The sequence below is a fragment of the Oncorhynchus mykiss genome, chromosome 11 (assembly GCF_057628025.1).
Source record: "Oncorhynchus mykiss isolate SJ-2025 chromosome 11, ASM5762802v1, whole genome shotgun sequence".
Taxonomy (NCBI): Eukaryota; Metazoa; Chordata; class Actinopteri; order Salmoniformes; family Salmonidae; genus Oncorhynchus; species Oncorhynchus mykiss.
In genome coordinates, this window is record NC_143032.1 from 66,509,646 (window position 1) to 66,528,389 (window position 18,744).

Below are 18,744 nucleotides of genomic sequence, written 5' to 3' on the forward strand. Positions count from 1 at the left end.
AGTTACAGCGATAAGGGGAGAAAAAGGGGGTAAAATTTTTTTATATATAGATATACTGTTTTTATGATGCTGATAAAGATAACACATTTACATACGATCCCTAACCGTGCATACATTCTCTCAAGATGCTAGAAGAAATCAATAATTTTTCTCCACTCCTGTTCCTGAGTCAAAATGTACATTTGGTGTATCATTTTACTGCAAGGTATGCTTAATTCTGCAGGAGCTAATATTATATTAGTCTATGTGAGAGGATACAGTGCCTTCAGAAAGTATTCATACCCCTTAACTTATTCCATATTTTGTTGTTACAGCCTGGATAAAAAAATCTCACCCATCTACACACAATAATGACAGAAATCTTAACACATTTATTGAAAATTAAATACAGAAATATCTAATTGACATAACTATTCATACCCCTTTGCAATGATGCTCAATTGAGCTCAGGTGCATCCAATTTCCTTTGATCATATTTGATGTCACTACAACTTGATTGGAGTCCACCTGTGGCCAATTCAATTGTTTAGACATGATTTAGAAAGAAACACACCTGTCTATATAAGGTCCCACAGTTTACAGTGGGACCCTATAGCATGAACTTAGAGCAGAAACTATAGCATGAAGCCCAAATAACTGTCCTTAGATCTCCAAGATAGAATCGTGATGTGGCATATATCTGGGGGAGTGTATTAAACCATTTCTAGCATTTCTAAGTTTTCAAGAGCACATGGGTCTCCATCATTGGGAAGAAAATATGGTCACTTCTGCCTAGAGCTGACCATCCAACCAAACTGAGCAACCGGGCAAGAATGCCCTTGGTCAGGGAGGTGACAAAGAACCCAATGACCACTCTGACAGAAGTACAGAGTTCATTGGCTGAGATGGAGAAAACATGAAAGAGTGGCCATGAGAGGGTGGCCAGATGGAAGCCACTCCTGAGGAAAAAAAGGCACATGACAGCACGCCTGGAGTTTGCAAAATGGCACATGAAAGACTCTGAGAGCATAAGGCAAAAGATTCTGCGCTCTGATGAGACAGAAATTGAACTCTTTAGGCTGAATGCAAAGCGCTATGTCTGGAGAAAAAACAGGCACAGCTCATCACTCGTCAACGCCATCCCTACTGTGAAGCATGGTGGTGGCAGCATCATGCTATGGGGATGCTTTTGAGCAGCAGGGACTGGGAGACTGGTAAGGATAGAGGGAACAATGAAAGAAGCCAAATATAGGCAAATCCTTGATGAGAACCTGCTTCAGAGTGCAAACGATGTTAGACTGGGACGAAGATTTACAATCCAACAGGACAATGACCCCCAAGCATACAGCTAAAGCAAAGCTGATACAGATGACACAAAGCTGTAATCGCTGCCAAAGGTGCTTCTACAAAGTATTGACTCGGGTGTGAATACTTATGTAAATTATATATATCTGTATTTCATTTTCAATACATTAGCAAACATTTCTTAACATGTTTTCACTTTCTCATTATTGGGCATTGTGTGTAGATGGGTGAAACATCTATTCAATACATTTTGAATTCAGGCTGTAACACAACAAAATGTGGAATAAGTCAAGGGGTATGAATACTTTCTGAAGGCACTGTATAGATAGACCTACAGCCAGTGCCCAGATTTCACTTACTATTCCATTTAACCCTTCTAAACAGTAGACTACATATCCTGTGACGTGCCATATTTGAAGTCCCAGTCTTGTGACATTGAAATTTGTATATTGCCTCAATCATTACACATACAGTGCCTTGCAAAATAATTCATCCCCCTTGACGTTTTCCCTATTTTGTTGCATTACAACCTGTAATTGAAATAGTTTTTTATTTGTACTTCATCTAATAGACATAAATAAAATAATCCAAATTGGTGAAGTGAAATTTTAAAGAATTACTTGTTTTCTTTTTTTAAATGTCAAATTGGTCCCGGCATATGTATTCACCCCCTTTTCTATGAAGCCCCTAAATAAGATCCCCCAGAGTCTGCAACACCACTAAGCAAGGGGCACCATGAAGACCAAGGAGCTCTCCAAACAGGTCAGGGACAAAGTTGTGGAGAAGTACAGATCAGGGTTGGGTTATAAAAAAATATCAGAAACTTTGAACATCCCACGGAGCATCATTAAATCCGTTATTAAAAAATTGAAAAAATATGGCACCACAACAAACCTACCAAGAGAGGGCCACCCACCAAAACTCACAGACCAGGCAAGGAGGGCATTAATCAGAGAGGCAACAAAGACAAAGTTGAATCTACATAAAGTTCTTCATACACGAGTTGTCATGCAGTCAATATGCTGTTCTGACCTTGTGTGCAAAGTCAAATGGCACGGACAAATCAATACGAAAATAGATAAAGATAAAGATAACCCTGAAGGAGCTGCAAAGCTCCACAGCAGAGATTGGAGTATCTGTCCATAGAGCCACTTTAAGCCGTACACTCCACAGAGCTGGGTTTTACGGAAGAGTGTCCAGAAAGAAAGCCCTTGCTTAAAGAAAAAAATAAGCAAATACGTTTGGTGTTCGCCAAAAGACAAAAAATATGGAAGAAGGTTCTCTGGTCAGATGAGACTAAAATGTAGCTTTTTGGCCATCAAAGAAAACACTATGTCTGGTGCAAACCCAACACCTCGAACATCATCGCCACAGTGAAGCATGGTGGTGGCGGCATCATGCTGTGGGGATGTTTTTCATCGGCAGGGACTGGGAAACTGGTCAGAATTGAAGGAATGATGGATGACGCTAAATACAGGGAAATTCTTGAGGGAAACCTGTTTCAGTCTTCCAGAGATTTGAGACTGGGACGGAGGTTCCCCTTCCCAGCAGGACAATGACCCTAAGCACACTGCTGAAGCAACACTCGATGGGTTTAAGGGGAAACATTTAAATGTCTTGGAATGGCCTAGTCAAAGCCCAGACCTCAATCCAATTGAGAATATGTGGTATGACTTAAAGATTGCTGTACACCAGCTGAACCCATCCAAATTGAAGGAGCTGGAGCAGTTTTGCCTTGAAGAATGGGCAAAAATCCCAGTGGCTAGATGTGCCAAGCTTATAGAGACATTACCCAAGATACTTGCAGCTGTAATTTCTGCACAAGGTGTGTCTACAAACTATTGACTTTGGGGGGGGTGAATAGTTATGCACACTCAGGCTTTCTGTTTTTTTGTCTTATTTCTTGTTTGTTGCACAAAAATATATATTTTGCATCTTCAAAGTGGTAGGCATGTTGTGTAAATCAAATGATACAAACCCCCCAAAAATCTATTTTAATTCCAGGATGTAAGGCAACAAGATAGGAAAATGTCAAGGGGGGTGAATACTTTCGCAAGCCACTGTAACATCACACTTCCCACTGCTATCAACCTCTTTAACCACTTCACAAAATCTTTCCCAGACGTTACTATTCTGGCCCTCCCTTTTCTTTATTTTCAGATTTCAGATTTTCTCTTATTGAATTCCTTTTTGCCTCAGTGGATCAACGTTTTCTGCCCAATTTCCCGATAGCATTTGGCGCAGTTACAGTAAGGCCCTAAAACTTTGGCTTACACTCTATTTAAGCAATAAGGCCAGAGGAGGTGTGGTATATGGCCAATATACCACGGATAAGGGCTGTTCTTATGCACAACGCAAAGCGAGGTGCCTGGATGCAGCCCTTAGCTGTGATATATTGGCCATATATCACAAACACCCGAGGTGCCTTATTGCTATTATAAACTGGTACCAACGTAATTAGAGCAGTAAAAATAAATGTTTTGTCATAGACATGGTATATCAGACCGCATACCATGGGTGTCAGCCAATCAGCTTTCAGGGCTCAAACCACCCAGTTTCTAATGGCAGATAAAATATAATGAAAGAGAAACCTCAGTGTCGCCTATAGATATGAATTGCACAAGAATTATACATGCATAACCCGCTCTTCATCCGCACAATATTTCATGACCCTAAACCCACGAGGACTGCGGGTTATGAGTCAACCCGCAAATCACTAGTGTGTATCTCTCTCCCTGTGCTTCTCTTTCTGTCTCTTTTTGTTTCTTTCTCTCTCTGGTGTATTGCACCGAACTGCTCTCTCTGGCCTCCTAAAAGTGCTCCATCTCAGTGCTAGTTAGTGACTTATAGCTAGTTAGGCTTGATGAATGAACTCCAGCATGGCAGTCCTCTATCGCTCTTCATCAGCGAGGAGAAATGTTGTGTCGTTTGTCGTGAGTGGGCCTGGTTCAGTCAATCTGCTCCAGATTAGTTATGGACTCGGTGAGGGTACGCACACCCGCAAGCCACTTCGGCCCCTCAGGATGAGTTCAGATTTTTTGTGGCCCCCACCTCCATTCCTGATCTATTGTGGCCTGGTGCATTATGTCTGGAGCTCCTTCCTGACTGTTTTTTTTCCATCACAGTAGCTCTACTGCCACCTGGTGGTGTTTTATGTTACTGAATTATTTGCAATGACAAAATCAATGCAGCAGCACAATATTTACCTTTGCTAGGACATGTCCACGTTCTGTTGTGCTGTACAAGTAAAAGCAAAGATTTCAATGTAAGGAGGATTTCTTATGATTGTCTTTATATGTTAGCTTTTGAATGACTTATTTTCTCAGTTTGCTTTTCTTTTTTAGCTTGAGGTGAAGACTACTTTTACAACATAATGAGCCATGAAAGGCTCTGATGATGACAGCCCTATCAATTCTAACACACCTAGTCTGTCTCTCACAGTAACATTGTTCTGTGTCTTCCACTTCCAGATAGTTCCCTGTCCGGCAAGACCCATCCCTCCACCCCGGCCATGTACAAGTACCGGCCCTCGTTCGGCACCATCCCTAAAGTCCATTACCATGCGGCAGGAGAGAAGGTCAGACTAAATTACTGAATTCTAATAGTAATTGCAAACAGGCTTACCCAATATTTTACTTTATTCCTGCACTGTTGCGAGTGTGACTGCATATAAATGAACAGCATTTTCAATTTTTTATAAAAATGTTCTCATTACGGCCTCCTGAGTGGCACACCAGTGGCAATGCTAGAGGCGTCACTACAGACCCGGGTTCGATCCCGGGCTGTATCACAACCGGATGTGATCGGGAGTCCCATAGGGTGGCGCACAATTGGCCCAGCGACGTCCGGGTTAGGGGAAGGTTTGGCCAGGGGGGATTTACTTGGCTTATCGCACTCTAGCGACTCCTTGCGGCTTGCCGGGTGCCTGCAGGCTGACCTCGGTCGTCAGTTGAACGGTGTTTCCTCTGACACATTGGTACGACTGGCTTCCGGTTAAGCGAGTGTGTGTTTAGAAGCACGGTTTGGCGCGTCATGTTTCAGAGGACGCATGACTCGACCTTCGCCTCCTGAGCCCGTTGGGGAGTAGCAGCGATGAGACAAAATTGAAATTGGGGAGAAAAAGGGGGTAAAATACAGAACAAAACAAAAATGTCATTATAGTATGTATGGCTAGTCAAAAGAATAGTTCATATTTCTCACTACTTCTGTGTTGTTTTGTCTTGTCAGATTGTCATGCCAGATGACCACCGTAAGGCGTCAGCCATCTTGGAGGAGGGCCGTTGCCATGTCGACTACCGCTCAGAGCCCAACCTGGACCTGCCTGACTACCGCAACGCCCCTCTCCACCGCTCCTTCCAGTCCTCCCCACTGCAACTGGACTCCTACCCCATCAACTCCAGCTCCCTCAACCTGAAGCAGGCCCACCAGCGCAGGGACAAGGGCCAGCTGCCTGTCCTGCAGCCTGAGACAGTCACCTCCACCCCCTACAAGAGCGTCTTCTCCCCACTGTCCAACCGCAACAGCAGCCTCTCCTACGACAGCCTGCTCAACCCCAGCATTTCCCCAGCCACCGCAGCCGAGTGCATGGCCCACCCCGGCATGCCCTCTATGGGCTCGCACTCACCCTACCTGCCAACCAAAATGTGCCACATGCGGGGGCCTGAACCTCAGATCCAGAAGCAGCAGGTCCCCCCCAGCTTCAGCCCGGTGTTGGGCTCCGGGGGGATGGGGATGAGCAGGGGCAGGGGCAGGCAGTCCCCGCAGAACAGGGACCTGTCCCCGGTGTTGGGCTCCAGGGGGATGGGGATGAGCAGGGGCAGGCAGTCCCCCCAGGACCGGGACCTGTCCCCGGTGCGCTACGACAACCTCTCCAAAACCATCATGGCCTCCATCCAGGAGCGTAAGGAGATGGAGGAGAGGGAGAAGCTGCAGCACCATGGGGGGTTCTCCCAGGCTCAGGACTCGGGCATGTTCGACAGCTCTGGAGGGTACGGCCTGCCTCCCAGCGCCTGCTACCCGGATAGTCCCCGGGACCCCAGCTCCAGAGGTCCCACGCCTCCAGCCTACGGAGGCTCTAGGGACAACCTGATGGGGGTGGTGAGCTACGGGCCTCGGACGCCCGTGTTGCGCTCCTCTGGTGGCTCCTCTCTGGCACGTGCCCCCAGGACTTCCTCTAGCTCCATGCACATTGACAGCAGCATGCAGGGAGGGAGAGTCCCTGAGCCCCCCTGCCGCTCCCCACCCCACCAGCCCCACCACTCCCCTGCCATTCCCCAATCCCCCTCCTACACCCACAAGAAACTCTCCTTCATCCACGCCCTGGAGAGAACAGACTCACCCCGCCTTGGTGGCCCAAGGTACGAATCCTAACATACACCTAACGTCTCCTGGGGTGCATGAAATGAGCTGAGGCGCTGGGGAGGGAACAGAACTCACTCCCCATAGGAAGCCACGAAGCCCTGCTGGCTGACTGGTTAGAAACCAGCGGTGGATGAGTAGTGAGGATGAGAGAGCTTAGGCTAGGTGTTAACATGTAGCATCTGTATACATACAGTTTCCTTCGATATTATACCCTTTTATCCAATGAAGTACTGTGCATGGTGTTTGTTTGTCACTGGATTTTAATGTTTTGCTTTCATAGTAAGAAAAAAACTTTTGTATTTTTCTAAGTTGTCTGTCATGATGAATAAAGTTGCATTACCCCACTATAATTTCCTTCTGTTTGCATGCTTATCTCCCTCCTGTCACTCTCTTCCATCTGGGAATATCAACATCTACATCTCTGCATGTTTTTAGCACCTACAGAAACTCCGTACAAACCTAGTATATCACGAACAACACACTGTGGTTTTACCCTTTATTTCATAAAATGTCATTCTGATTTGGGGGTAATGAATACACCACTCATGGTAATTTATGCTAGCACCAGCAGGTACACTGGCATGTGTTTCATTACTTCTCTAACTAGTGCCATGGTCATTTACATAGTGCATGCTCCAGGGACCAGCCACACAAGACCAACTACTAACACCACCAGAACATGCATGTGAGAACAATACACACATTTTCTGGTATGACAACTGAATTATCTTTCCATGTGATCTGTGTTTATACTGCATGTGCATGTATATCTAAAGCTAAGTTAGTTCTCACTTCAAATAACTATGCCCTCTTGTTTTTTGCCCCTCCCCATTCAGAGAGGCCATGATGCAAAGTAAAGTGAATGGGCAAACAGACTGCCATCTAGGACCCAACAGCTCCAGTGCCCAGGGCACCACTCTCAGCCCTAGCCGCCACAGTAATGTCAAAAAGGTGACTGGGGTGGGTGGCACAACCTATGAGATATCTGTGTGAAAGGGCTGGGGCCCGGGGCGCAAAACCTTGAGGGAAGAGGCAGCATTCTCATGGCATCCACGTCCAATGACAACAACAACTGTGCTACACAGAGAGGGTTCTCTTCTTCCTTTGACCTTTTTTTTTATTTGATATTGTCCAATCAAGGGCGCATAGCATTTCCTACTTGGGAATTATTGGCGGACCTCTGCTCTTTCCGTGCCTAGCCCTTGGTCTCTGTGTCTGTACTGGAGGAGTGCGCCGTGATAAGTGTGTGTTTGATGGGAAAAGAACAACTTCAACCTAAAGAGGGCTGATGTTCTTACTGAGTGTTTTGTTGAATTTTGTGGCTTGTTGCGTTGGTCATCAGTGGACAGTCTGAATGAGACCTTAAATTTGGCGTTTACAGCATCTCAGTTGCGGTCTAGGTGCTGTTCTGTATGATCACACTCACTAACCACCCACCCAGGCCGCGAGAGGTTAATACACTGACACCCTTACACATACAGATGATGCCACATGTCTTTGTTCAGTCACATTCTCTGAAATAGCCATGGTATGGGGAGCCACCTCTAACCCAATAAGTCATGCATACAGCACCAATCCATTTGATTTAAGCATACAGCACCAATCCATTAGATTCAAGCATACAGCACCAATCCATTAGATTCAAGCATACAGCATCACTCCATTGGCTTCAAGCATACAGCATCACTCCATTAGATTCAAGCATACAGCACCAATCCATTAGATTCAAGCATACAGCACCAATCCATTAGATTCAAGCATACAGCATCACTCCATTGGCTTCAAGCATACAGCACCAATCAATTAGATTCAAGCATACAGCATCACTCCATTGGATTCAAGCATACAGCACCAATCAATTAGATTCAAGCATACAGCATCACTCCATTGGATTCAAGCATTCAGCGTCAATCCATTGGATTCAAGCATATACACATACCTCTTATGAATTCAAGGTGCTTTCAAGGTGCTGACCGTGTCTGTCTTGTCCATCAACAACATGTTGGCCATTACTGAGCAGCACAGAGAAAATATCACATCGCACCAGTCAGTGTTAGATCAATGCAATCTTTAATACTGTTCTAATACCGTCACAAGATGGGCTGAATGGATATCAAACTGTTAAATGGCAATACAACAGTGCTGTGTGGCACTCAGAGACACAGGTCTTGAATTTCTTCAACTACATTTATCCTCTGAGTTTTGAGGTGGTGTTTTAGGGCTTACAGTACAGGAGCATATTCATCTCAACTCCAGCTGAGCTCCAGTATTTATTTCCCTTTATAAACTGGGTGGTTCGAGCCCTGAATGCTGATTGGCTGAAAGTCATGGTATATCACACCCAATACCACAGGTATGACAAAACATTTATTTTTACTGTTCTAATTATGTTGATAGCCAGTTTATAATAGCAAAAAGACACCTCGGGTTTGTGGTACATGGCCAATATACCATGGCTACGGGTTGTATCCAGGCACTCCGCTTTGCGTTGTGAGCATGAACAGCCCTTAGCCATAGTATATTGGCCATATACTACATCCCCTCGTGCCTTATTGCTTAAGTAAGCTACAGTTATCAGTAACATAGTCCAACATTCTATCTATTGATTTCCATGTCATGTTTGAGTGACCCCCGACACAGATCAGTGCTAAGAAGATACACAAAAGCCTCTGCTACTGAGTGTTACAGAGGTGGCTGTTATCTGTGATCTATCCTGAATACCCCAACAAAACGGTCCTCCCCATATTCAGGACAACTCCCACCAGCTAACCAGTCAGCCATGCACCGCCAAAACATCTAATAGGCAATTTATTACTTTTGTGACTTAGTATTTTTAGTATAATAGGTCTACCCATAATAAGTTATGTTAAAGCCATGTATAATTGTTTTGTTATGATTCATATCAAGAGTGGAAAAAGTCTTCAGCTGTGTTACTACATGAAAACCTGTCACCCATTGCTATTTAGTAGTTTTTTTATTGATATTTTATTTTTATTTCCAACCTTTCGAAAATGTTTGATACATCTTGCTTTTTATACAGATACTCAAGCTTGGAATGGATGTTTGTATTTTGAGTGGATTTTGTTAATTTATAACTTAAGTGAATTAATGAATAAGTACCATAGCCGATATAGGGAAGGGGTTATGCTAGTTTGTTGTATGCTACACTGTAAAAAATGTTATTGATTAAACTGTGATGAAGCAATGTAAAGTTATACAAAGCGGATGTCATTTAAAAAAGTGCCAAAGTTGGCTACTAACCCTGATTCTGTTAAAGCTCTGGGTACTCCTGAAATCCATCCACTTTAAGCAGCTGTCTGGCACAGCAAACCAAATGAATTACAAGACATGAGGAAAGTCGTGGATAAAACTATGGGACTGTTGTTTTTTTGTTGTTCACTAATGAAAAGAAGATATAGTTTGATAGGTACATCTATTAATTTTCTTTAAAAAACACTGATTAAATGTAGCTTGAAAGTTTCCCTCTGTTTTGTATCTTTTCTTGTTTGTAAAAGGCTCTGAACATTTGAGGTGAGAAATGTCACCTGGTCATTTGCACATTCTTAGTGTTGAAGACAGAATTTGCATGGATGTAAAGGACCCTATTTGTTTGCAACTACACACCGGATCCATTAAATGACCATTGTGGCCTTTCAAGAGGACAATGATGTTTACTGCACAAAGAAATTGGATATGACAGGTAACCAGGTTGCACTGTGGGACAACCACCTATGAAATTCCACCAACAATTCTAATCATGCTTATAGCTGAATGGTCCCACTTATTCACTTTTTTAAAACTTATTGTACCTATTCATTGTGATACTCACTTTAACTGAAAGTACCATAATTGTAGATATCGTATAATAGATGTATATATACATTTATCAGAGTACACAGAAAGATGTGACCCTCACATTGGAGATAGTAGAGTCGAGAATACCCCTTGCCATGTATTGTTTTTTTAGCCTGTTATTTGTGGCACATACCATTCCATTTCTCCATCTTATCATATTATCAGTTCAATTGCAGACCATAAGCTTCAAATATGACAACACAAATTGATAACTGGTCCAACCCCATAGCAGACCCTAATTGTATTATATTAAACATGGCAAAGGGAGCTAGTTAGGTTAATATGCCATACTATTTTCAGCTGAATGTACAGTATTGGGTCACTTGTCTCATATTTAACTCAAATTCACCTGTGTTCCTTGCAGGTGACCGACCCAACATTCTTGATACATACTTGAATCTTCCCCTTCAAGCACAGATACACTTGACAAAAGTGATTGTTGTTATTCTTCCTTTAGATTACTGACACTTTTGTTTTTTATTTTTGCTGTCTGATGGATATTTCACCAAGGGCTCGATTCAATCCGTAACACTGAAGTTTGATTCGAGCCCCAAGTCATCTCACCTGAACAATATGAACTATTGCAGATTACTTGTTGCTGTATGTCTTGCTTATCATAATCAGATGTATTTTGTAACATTTGTTATATGAATAGAAAAATAAATGTAGACAGTGTATTGGAAATACTGTTAATGTACATGCTTAATTATTTTTGTTGAAAGGAAATATGCCACTTGATGACAGAATTAGAATAAAGAAATGTTTGTCAAGCCTATGCATTCACTAGATTGACGTTGAACATTTCAGTGACACAGATAGAAACATTTCAATTTGTTCAATGAGATTTCAGTTATATCTGGTGGAATGTATTAGAATGCATTTCACTTGTCACCACATCAGTTACATCACTTAAATGGTTGGTGAATAAGCATCAATTACTGCAAAAAAGTAATCAATCAAATGTATTTATAAAGCCCTTTTTACATCAGCCGATGTCAAAGTGCTGTACAGAAACCCAGTCTAAAACCCCAAACATCAAGCAATGCAGATGTGGAAGCACAATAGTTAGGAAAAACTCCCTAGAAAGGCAGGAACCTAGGAAGAAACCTAGAGGAAGCAGGCTCTGAGGGGTGGCCAGTCCTCTTCTGGCTGTGCCAGGTGGAGATTATAACAGTATATGGCCAACGTGAAAGCGTTAGTATATTTTACTGGATTGTGTATAAACATTTTATTCCAGACCATTTTGCAAGGCAGACAGCATTGGTTTTCCATACCAAACTGACTGATGCACATAGGAATTCCTCTCTAGGGCTGGCACAATTACCGTATAACAACGTAACCGACGGTAATGGATGAAGACCGTCATGAAAATAAAACTGTCAAAGCTGTTTAAAAATTTGTGTGGAACGAACAATTTACTGAAGACGGGACAGCCGGCCATTTGTGCGGTTCAGTCCGTTTCTGCTGTAATTCACTTTACAACGTGACAACTTTGTTGCTCTTTGCTGAAACAAGCAAGGTGTTGTAGCAAACAAGTCTATGATTGCCTAGGCAATGCCCTCTCCCTGCAGCAGCAGCACATGCAGTCAGGAGTCAAGGATAGGAGAAAATGTCCAGATTTTTCTCAAATTCAACAAAAAAAATTCAGTGACCACGGTCATTTGGCTGACCAATAACTTTCATCCAAAAATCCATGACCGTCACAGCCCTCCCTATTCCTCACTCCACATAAAATAGCAAAGACAGACAAAATGGTCTTTGAGAGCTTTTATTGGAAGGTGGAGGAAACCATTTGAGTGGAAATGAAAAGCAACATTCCATCCATGTACATGTATTTACAGATGCACTGGCACTTCGATGCAGGGTCAATGCAGTTAGTGGGGACGGGTTAGGACGGTGAGCACACCTAATACCGCATCAATACACTCTTCCAATATACCTTGTCTACATGCTTGTTTCACTTTGAGGGAATGTATTATGGCCTAAAAACAAACTTGAGCCACCGGGAAGGAGACCTGAGCCAGAACATAGATTGACGAGCCTCCGCTTAATTCTGATAACCCGTTGTCTTTCATTTTGATTTGGTGTGATCAGTCAACAACAAAATGAAGCTGAATTATGCAAATGAGAATATGCAGTAGGACCTCTGAGCGAGCAGCAGACTAGTTCCCAGAGTACACCTGATTTTACCAAGCTACGGCTGCATCTCAATGGTCCAAAGTGTCTTCCTCCACTAATTTCCTCTCCTTCACCTGAACCTGGGATGGGCAACTCCAGTCCTCAGGGGCCGGAGTTGTACCCCCCCCATCCGTAGCAAACACAGCTGATTAAATTAATTGCATTCTAAACAGAAGATCATGATTAGTTGATTGAGTCAGGTGTGTTAGCTGGGCAAAAGTGTGACACCAATTAGGCTCCCAAGGGCCGGAGTTGCCAATCCCTAAACTAAGTGGACAGGTGAAGGCAAATTCCTGCTTGGTAAGCAGCCACCACCTTGCCTGTATTAAGATCAGTAAAGACTAAGGAGAGGATACAGAGGAAGCCTCCATATTGAGTTTGTGCCAAAGACATTACTGCTCCTCACACGTCCTTTCCGTCCGTTTTCCATACTTGTGGCGCTAACAAGCAGTCCTGTTCCATATGAACTAACTTTGCTTCAGAATAACAAAAGACTTACCCAATGTGGGAATTACCAATATCACAAGCCTCATTTCACAGTATGGTAAATTGACACCAATACCTCTTTCATATACAAAGATCCCACAAACGTACCACGACTGCTTATTTTCACCTGCTTTTTGGTCAATCTTTAAGGGGTAGGGTATAAAAACAAGGCAAAGTAAAAGCCACCTAAAGACCTAGTCATGATTACAGAATTTTCACAGTCCCTGTAACCCAGCATTTCCCAAACTCTGTCCTCAAGACACAAAGGGTATACATTTAGTTTTTTGCCCTAACACGAAACAGCTGATTCAAAGCTTGATGATTAGTTGATTTGAATCAGCTGTGTAGCGCTAGTGCAGAAAACGTGCACCCCTTGGGGTCCCGAGTTTTGGAAACCCTACTGTAACCAAAATACAGGTATCGGGTCTGTGTGAATGAGGGAGTAGGCGTGTTTCGCACCAAGTGAAAGCCGGCTCAAAACAAAAGTGATGTAATTAATCACATGGTATAATGAGTAGGATTCTGTGTTCACATGCAAAAGTGATTACTTATCTTCCTTCCCAATGAAATCTAATTTCAAAACAAACAATTTATGGAAAATATGTTTATGGACCATGCTGCCTTGTTGACAACATGACTAAACAACACAGATTACTGTTATATTTAAGAAGGGCGCTCCTCCCTCACCGCTTTTGCCCATTTACGTTACGTGCCATAGACCAGTGTCCTCCAGCAAAGCATAATCGGATCCAACCCATGGTGCTGTTTTTTTTGCAGGTAAATTCATTAAACACGGTCATTGTTTAATACCTCCCTAATTTGTCATGCAAACAGCCCCCATGGTTTAACACCCCCCTCTCAATTTGAAAGCGGTAAATAAAATGGGCTAATTTACCAAAACAGGTAATACACCACATCTTCTGTCTGAAATGAGTGACAGATGAGCAGAACAGACAACGTGGTTTTCCATGATGGAAAAAGCAGAGGGCAGGTGGGGAGGGGCACATTTTAATGAATGGATCATTTTTTTGCGGCACCAAGGTCTTGTGATCTCGAGGTAAACAAATCATTAAAAAAAACTAAATAAATCAATATGCAAGTGTCCAAATTCAGTTTCTTTAGAGTCTATTGTAGAAAATGACAAGTTGAAGATCAGTAAAGCAAGTTCTTGGTTTCATTTCTTCTCTTCTGCTGCCGCTTTCTCCTTTTCCTCCTCCCTCTTTTCCTCTGTCTTGGTCTTGTCTTTTACAGATAGTTCCTCCAGTTTCTCTGCCACTTTGTTTGCACTGTCAGTGTTTTCTCCTGCAGAGAACAAAAAGATATTAACTGTGATGTGTCATGGTGGGCCAATGACTGAGCAAACAGGTTGGCCATGATGAGGCTCCAAACTACATCAAGTGTTGATGGTATCAGTCTTCATCTAAGAGCTTGTTTTGGGGCATTGCGGATGTCCACCATTTGAATGACAGAGTATTCCATCTTGAGTGTTTCACACATCTTTTTGTTCCACTGATACGTAAGATTAATCTAAACTGGGTAGTGATTAACATGTGACCTTATGAATAATGGTGGTTCTTTGTAATTAACACTGCAGCGAGAACAATTGTAAGTGTGGCAGAACATACCAACACTAGCCTAATAGTGGGCCAAGCGAGTTGTTGAATTATCCATGTTAATTTAGCAGACTAAGTTCCAGGCTGGAGTGAGCGGCAGAGAACAGAGTATTGTCTGCATACTGGTTATGAAAAATAATGCGATAAAAAAAATAATTGTACACGAACCTGATCCGTCTTGAGATTTTCGGACCTCCTCCTTGCATTCATCGAACTTCACCTTAAATTTCTGAGCATCTGAATAGGACAGAAGAGTTATTTTAAACCCCATCCACACATTGACAGATCACACTTTTTGCATGGGAAGTCAACCGAATTGTAAAAAGCTAATGCAGTGACGGAAATAGAAGTGTTGTCACACTCACTTTCTGCATTGAGGAAACGGATTGCCAGGAGTTCAGGTTTGGGATGCTCATCAGCGAAGTCGGCAAGTGTGTTCCATACCCATGCCCTGTCGCTGCCGGCGTTGGGCTTCAGCTCCATCACAGGGAAAACTGAAAGAGCAGAAAGATGAAAAGGATTTAGGCCACTGACCCATAGAATCACATATCTATACAATGACTTGTTTTGCTTATACCTCACCATCATCTCATAGTCAAAATAACAATTCAGTGGACAGGCAACATCAATGCATGGGTTAATGGACAGGTTTATGTTCGACACAAGACAGCACTGCAGTGATAAATGCTACTGCCTTAGACAAGAAGCGTTCCGTGACTCACTGTTGTGATTGGCACAGATCTTTAAGGTCCGGTCTCGCCTCATCAATAGGCGGATGGTGCCCTTCTCTTTGTGTTTCAGGAGCTTGACGTCGCCTGTGCCGCGCTCCTTCCACTCTGGTGGTTCGTTCTCAGAGGCAAAGCGGTAGAGCTTCGCCCGCCTGAGGGGAGAGACAATATGGGTAAAATGCTGAGGCTTTGGAGGGAATCAGTAACAATACTTGGATGACAGAGGGCTGGATAGTTGCACTACACTTGAGACAAATCCTAACTTCTACTTAGGGTAACATTTCACTTAGTCTCTATTTGACAGTGCATGCCTAAGGAAAAGTTTGATGAATTTACCAATTTGATGTTAGGATTCAGCCATAAATGAATTACAAATTGTGTATAGCTCAATGAGTTAGGCTATTCAAAGCGAAATCTTTCAGCATCAGCTTACATTTTGAATAGTTCCTCCTCGTCCTCCTCTAGTGTCTTCACATCCTGCTCTGGAAGAGACACGATGGGCTCATAATGGGGATCGTGGTTTGATTCTTCTGCATTGTCTGTTGAAGTCTCCTGCTCTTCTGGTGTTTCCTATAAAAACATATTTATTTGAAAACATGTTAAGGACAGCATTTGGCATTCAAAATTATCAATTGAGAATACAAATCCTCCTCAAAAGTTTCAGTGGGCTTCAGTGGTTCCACTTGGATTGTCATCTCACTTCAAGTTTGTGAAATGTACTTTACAAGTCAGTGTTTCAGACTGTGAACAGTAGGCTCCACCAACTAACTGCAGAGGGATGTGAATAGAGGGATTTGAGAGATCAGGCTTTGGAGGTAATCTTTTGTGTGCAATTTGCTGTGGCAACTAAACTTAGTTTCACTGGTGCTGAGCCAAGCACCTCTACTGCTGGATGACTTTACTAAAGGCCTTGCGAATCCATATGATCTCACACTTACTACAGAACTTGTAATATGGCCTAACATTACATAATCAGAGATAATACTCAGACAAACACTCCTTACAAGAGGAAGAAAGGTGAAGCAGGTGGACAATGTTTTTGTTTCCTGTTCAACAAACTTTAGCTAGTTAGTAACATAAGTAGCTACATGTGAACTAGCCAAATTTGCAGTCAGCTACTAAAAAACTAACCTGACAATAATATCAGCATGCCACCTAGAAAGCTTAGCTCTGCCATAGGATTTATTTAATAGCTGCCTGAACCAAATGTATGAAAGGGACGCGTGTGGCTCCAGGCTTTCGAGTGTAATGTAACGGCTAGCTTCAACTAAGCTAACAACATGGATCCATATAAGACTATGTATGGTATGTTGCTAGCTACTGTATGTAGCTAAACATGGAGCAACACAGGCCCATTTTATACATTTGGTTCAAGCAGCTAATAAATAAATTCTACGGCAGTACTGCAGCTTGCTAACAGTAGATGGCTTGCTGACATTCTTGTCAAGCTAGTGTTTTGGTAGCTGACTGCACATTTGGCTACCTCATGTACAAACAGTAACGTTAGCTACTTACAGTACGTTAACGTTAGTTACCTAAAGTTAGTTGTCCAGGTAACGTTATTAACAGAAAAGATACGTTTGTGATTGTCCCCCTGCTTCAATCAATCGTTGTCTTTTTTTAGGTTAATGAAGTTATCCGCTTTTATTATACAGCTGTCATAACTTAGATAGCATTTCAGTGTTGTCATCATAGCTAGTTACTTAGCTAAATGGATAAACAAGTACTGATAAAGTTGACGCTAGTTTCTTTCGGCCTGGAGTTAGCCAGCCAGCTAGCTTGCTAACGTTAGCTAGGCCACTGAGAAAGCACTAGACCAGCTAGCACAGCAGTAGGTTAGCTAGCTAGAGATGAAAACGGGTTGGCTATTGTGTAAATGACACATAGTGGGTACTTGCATTTACCTAGTTCTGTTAAATCAGTGTAAACTCAGGATGAATAAAGCAATATGCTATCTAGCTACTGTAGCTATTGTATTGTCTGAGGAACTGGCTTCTGTTGCCAACTGGCTGGCTAACAGTAGCAATTACTGTACAGTAGGGGTAACATTAAACAACTCTTAACAATGCCAAATAGTGTCCAAGTGATACCGCAGACAAATACATATTAGGTTTAAATAATAATTTTGAAAGTAGTGGCGGCACGATTATATACTTGTTCGCTAGCTATATGGCTGGCTAGTTTGCCTTTGGCTAGCTAGTTAACGTTAGCTAGCTTTGGACCAGGTATAAAGAAGGGCGGCAAAAGTATTGAGTTGCACACTTTTGACACATACAACAAAATACATAACTGATTGACCATTATCTGGAAAATGTTGTTCTAAGGCCGATTAACACTTTTTTATCCCCAATATTGATGTTTAACAGGGTTGTTAAAAAAAAAAAAATCTGCATCCCTACCCGGCATTTTTATCTTCCTGGGTACAACCCTAGCAATATAAAACTTTGAGAATGCCAACCAAAACATTACAATTGAAATAAAATGTACATTTCATTAAATGCACGATACATACATATGTTAAAAATTCATACCCTCACCTTCGGATCTGCCATATTAATGTAGATGTTTGTAGATTATGGAATTTAGTTTGATTGATTCAAAACCAAAAACTCGCCGTTTCTCTCTTCCTGCTGTAGATTTCGCGCGCCGAAATGTCCTACTCGCGTTTTCCCCATCCCGGCACCCCTCCAATTTCGACACTATTTTAAAGGGCTTTACATTGAGCCATAAAATAACTTTTAAACGTATAAAATGCTCTTTAACAAATACAATAATTACGAACATGTTTACAATCGATGTATTATTGTTTTCTTTATTAAATATGGTTATTTGTTTGCAGTGCACTTCAAAGTATACTCTACGCATTTCCTAACTATGTGAAAGGTTGCTACATATCATCAAGTGGCATGTGTGTTTGAAACGTTGGATAAATACGTAGCTAGCTAAAATGTCAACAAAAGTAAAAACCTGACACATTGCGACCAAAGAGTTTTTATAACTAACCCAAGATAGACCAGAGCCTGACGTTTACAATGGGAGCAAACTAATCACAGTGGGCAGAGGAAACAATGAGGTGGGCAGAGCCAAGCACGAGCTAGTGAGATCCTATTGGCGTGTTCTAGCATTTATTAGCATATTTCCATTAGGTAACGCCTACTCTCTGAGGTGCGCGTGTGCAATAACTCAATTCGCCCTTTGTGCTCCTGAAAAACGCAATTTTTTGAAACTTTGGCAAAGGG

The 18,744-nt window shown here is 42.4% G+C and overlaps 2 protein-coding genes across 3 annotated transcripts in view; one reads left to right on the forward strand and one right to left on the reverse strand.

The window, feature by feature from the left end:
• LOC110536231 (palmitoyltransferase ZDHHC8B) overlaps nucleotides 1-11,271 on the forward strand; it is a 112,011-nt gene extending 100,740 nt beyond the window's left edge. The window contains exons 9-11 of the mRNA XM_021621881.3: nucleotides 4,755-4,861; nucleotides 5,512-6,641; nucleotides 7,482-11,271. Coding sequence (XP_021477556.1) covers nucleotides 4,755-4,861; nucleotides 5,512-6,641; nucleotides 7,482-7,638 — 1,394 coding nt within the window. The 3' untranslated portion in view covers nucleotides 7,639-11,271. The remainder of the gene's footprint in view (nucleotides 1-4,754; nucleotides 4,862-5,511; nucleotides 6,642-7,481) is intronic.
• Nucleotides 11,272-12,252: 981 nt separating this feature from the next.
• Nucleotides 12,253-18,536, reverse strand: LOC110536235 (ran-specific GTPase-activating protein). 2 transcript variants are annotated; one of them, XM_021621886.3, is made up of 6 exons: nucleotides 18,043-18,536; nucleotides 15,939-16,075; nucleotides 15,500-15,657; nucleotides 15,143-15,271; nucleotides 14,946-15,014; nucleotides 12,253-14,466 (listed from the first exon to the last, which is right to left on the reverse strand). In XM_021621886.3, the coding sequence occupies exons 1-6, from the start codon at nucleotides 18,055-18,057 to the stop codon at nucleotides 14,339-14,341; spliced, it is 636 nt and encodes a 211-aa protein (XP_021477561.1). In that variant the 5' UTR covers nucleotides 18,058-18,536; the 3' UTR covers nucleotides 12,253-14,338. The 2 variants fall into 2 exon arrangements, with proteins under 2 accessions (XP_021477561.1, XP_021477560.1); XM_021621885.3 differs by having other exon boundaries at nucleotides 18,037-18,179.
• Between the last annotated feature and the right edge of the window lie 208 nt (nucleotides 18,537-18,744).

Coding starts and splice junctions, on each gene's coding strand:
- LOC110536235 (XM_021621885.3), bottom strand. CDS start 18,057: ATGGCAGATCCGAAGGTGAGG. Junction 15,658..15,938: donor GAGGAGGAACTATTCAAAAT/GTAAGCTGATGC, acceptor CTCTCCCCTCAG/GCGGGCGAAGCTCTACCGCT. Junction 15,015..15,142: donor CCGTTTCCTCAATGCAGAAA/GTGAGTGTGACA, acceptor TGTCCTATTCAG/ATGCTCAGAAATTTAAGGTG.